We start from the raw sequence: 1,460 nt of genomic DNA, 5'->3' as shown, positions 1-1,460 counted from the left end.
TCACCGAGAGCAATGATCGGCAAATGACAGGAGCACAGAGAATTGTACAGTGAACAGAGCTTACGAATACGCTCACGACGGCAGGCACCATCACCCGCGTTAGTAGCATACGTGCAAATGAGCCGGGCACCCCGCCCTCCGTACGAGATGTCAACCGCAATGGTCTCATTTTCCCGCGACGACACCACCTCGACGCAGTCAATATGGGCTCGAATAAGCAGACACACTCCTCCGCCCCTCGAGGCACGGTCGCACCTGAAAACCCTGTACCGAGCATTTAAGGAGAGCTCACTATCAGTAACAATATCACAAAGCCATGTTTCAGTTATAAACACAATATCAATATCATTCAGCAAAGTGAATGTAAGGAGAGAATCACAGGCAGTTCCTTTGGAGATGGATCTAGCATTGAGGTAGAAACATCTCAATGACGGTACAGTGGATGGTCATTGAGAGGGACTTGCCTCCGTGGTTGGGCCCTGATCTGTTGCCGAAACCTTATCCTGGTCCGCCAAGGTGTGCTCATAGCGGTCGATGGGGTGGCGTACAGAGCCGAGGAACTCTCTGAATACGATCGATTCCTCCCAAAGATCAGGTGAGGACACAGCAGCGAAGTCATCAGGATGGACGTGCACACAGAATGAGGAGTAGTGATCAACTCGCGGTTTAATCTGTTCAATCAGAGAGGCACGGATGTCGGATGACGCGAGGAAATCGAACATATCCTTGGCTGTTAGAGCAGGGCGAACTTTGGACACGAAAAGCCGTCTCGCCAGAACGCGGGGCGGGCAAGCGAGCCTCACTGCACCACGGGACAACGCGGCAGTGCCCATCTGCAATGAGGGTCTTTCATATGTTCTCCCAGTCTTTTTGTAACCAGTGGAACTCTCAACAGGCTGGGGGCGATCAGACGTAGATCTCGTACCGCCAAGCCGGGCAGGGGTTTTTGACACGCGTTGTGCTGGCTGACCTGGCTTTAAGTCAGGTTTCGGATGAGCAACTGCAGTCATGGGCAACTTAGAGGTCGGCGGGACCACGGTGCAGTCCGCAGTCGCTCGAGAGGAGTCAACGTTTGCAGGAATCAGCTCCCTTCGATCCGCCTTCGAGGCCGGTTCTCATGGGGTCCATAGAGAAAAATCGCCTCTTGTCACGCATCGGCCGAAGAATGTTCAATTTTTGATTTTTAAATTAATTTTAGAAGTTGCTATGCAGCTATTGAGGTGTGAAATTGTCTCAGGAATCCAACGCACTAAGTTCCGAGGTGATCCGAGCAATATTTCCGGAGCTAGACCGGTTCTCATGGGGTCCATAGAGAAAAATCCCCTCTTGTCACGCATCGGCCGAAGAATGTTCAATTTTTAATTTTTAAATCAGTTTTTAGAAGTTGCTATGCAGCTGTTTAGGCGTGAAATTGTCTCAGGAATCCAACGCACTAAGTCCCGAGGCGATTCGAGCAATAT

The 1,460-nt window shown here is 50.8% G+C and overlaps 1 protein-coding gene across 1 annotated transcript; it reads right to left on the bottom strand.

Annotated features, from left to right (window-relative positions):
- Positions 1-464: 464 nt before the first annotated feature.
- Positions 465-833, bottom strand: LOC108863809 (uncharacterized; the record flags this gene model as incomplete). Its single annotated transcript, XM_018638418.1, has 1 exon — positions 465-833. A coding segment is annotated over one exon (369 nt), but the record flags the coding sequence as incomplete, so codon positions are not given.
- Between the last annotated feature and the right edge of the window lie 627 nt (positions 834-1,460).

The sequence above is a fragment of the Galendromus occidentalis genome, unplaced genomic scaffold, assembly GCF_000255335.2.
Source record: "Galendromus occidentalis unplaced genomic scaffold, Mocc_1.1 scf7180000076957, whole genome shotgun sequence".
Classification (NCBI taxonomy): domain Eukaryota; kingdom Metazoa; phylum Arthropoda; class Arachnida; order Mesostigmata; family Phytoseiidae; genus Galendromus; species Galendromus occidentalis.
The sequence above is the reverse complement of the archived record's forward strand: the minus strand, read 5'-3'. Positions and strand labels throughout refer to the sequence as shown.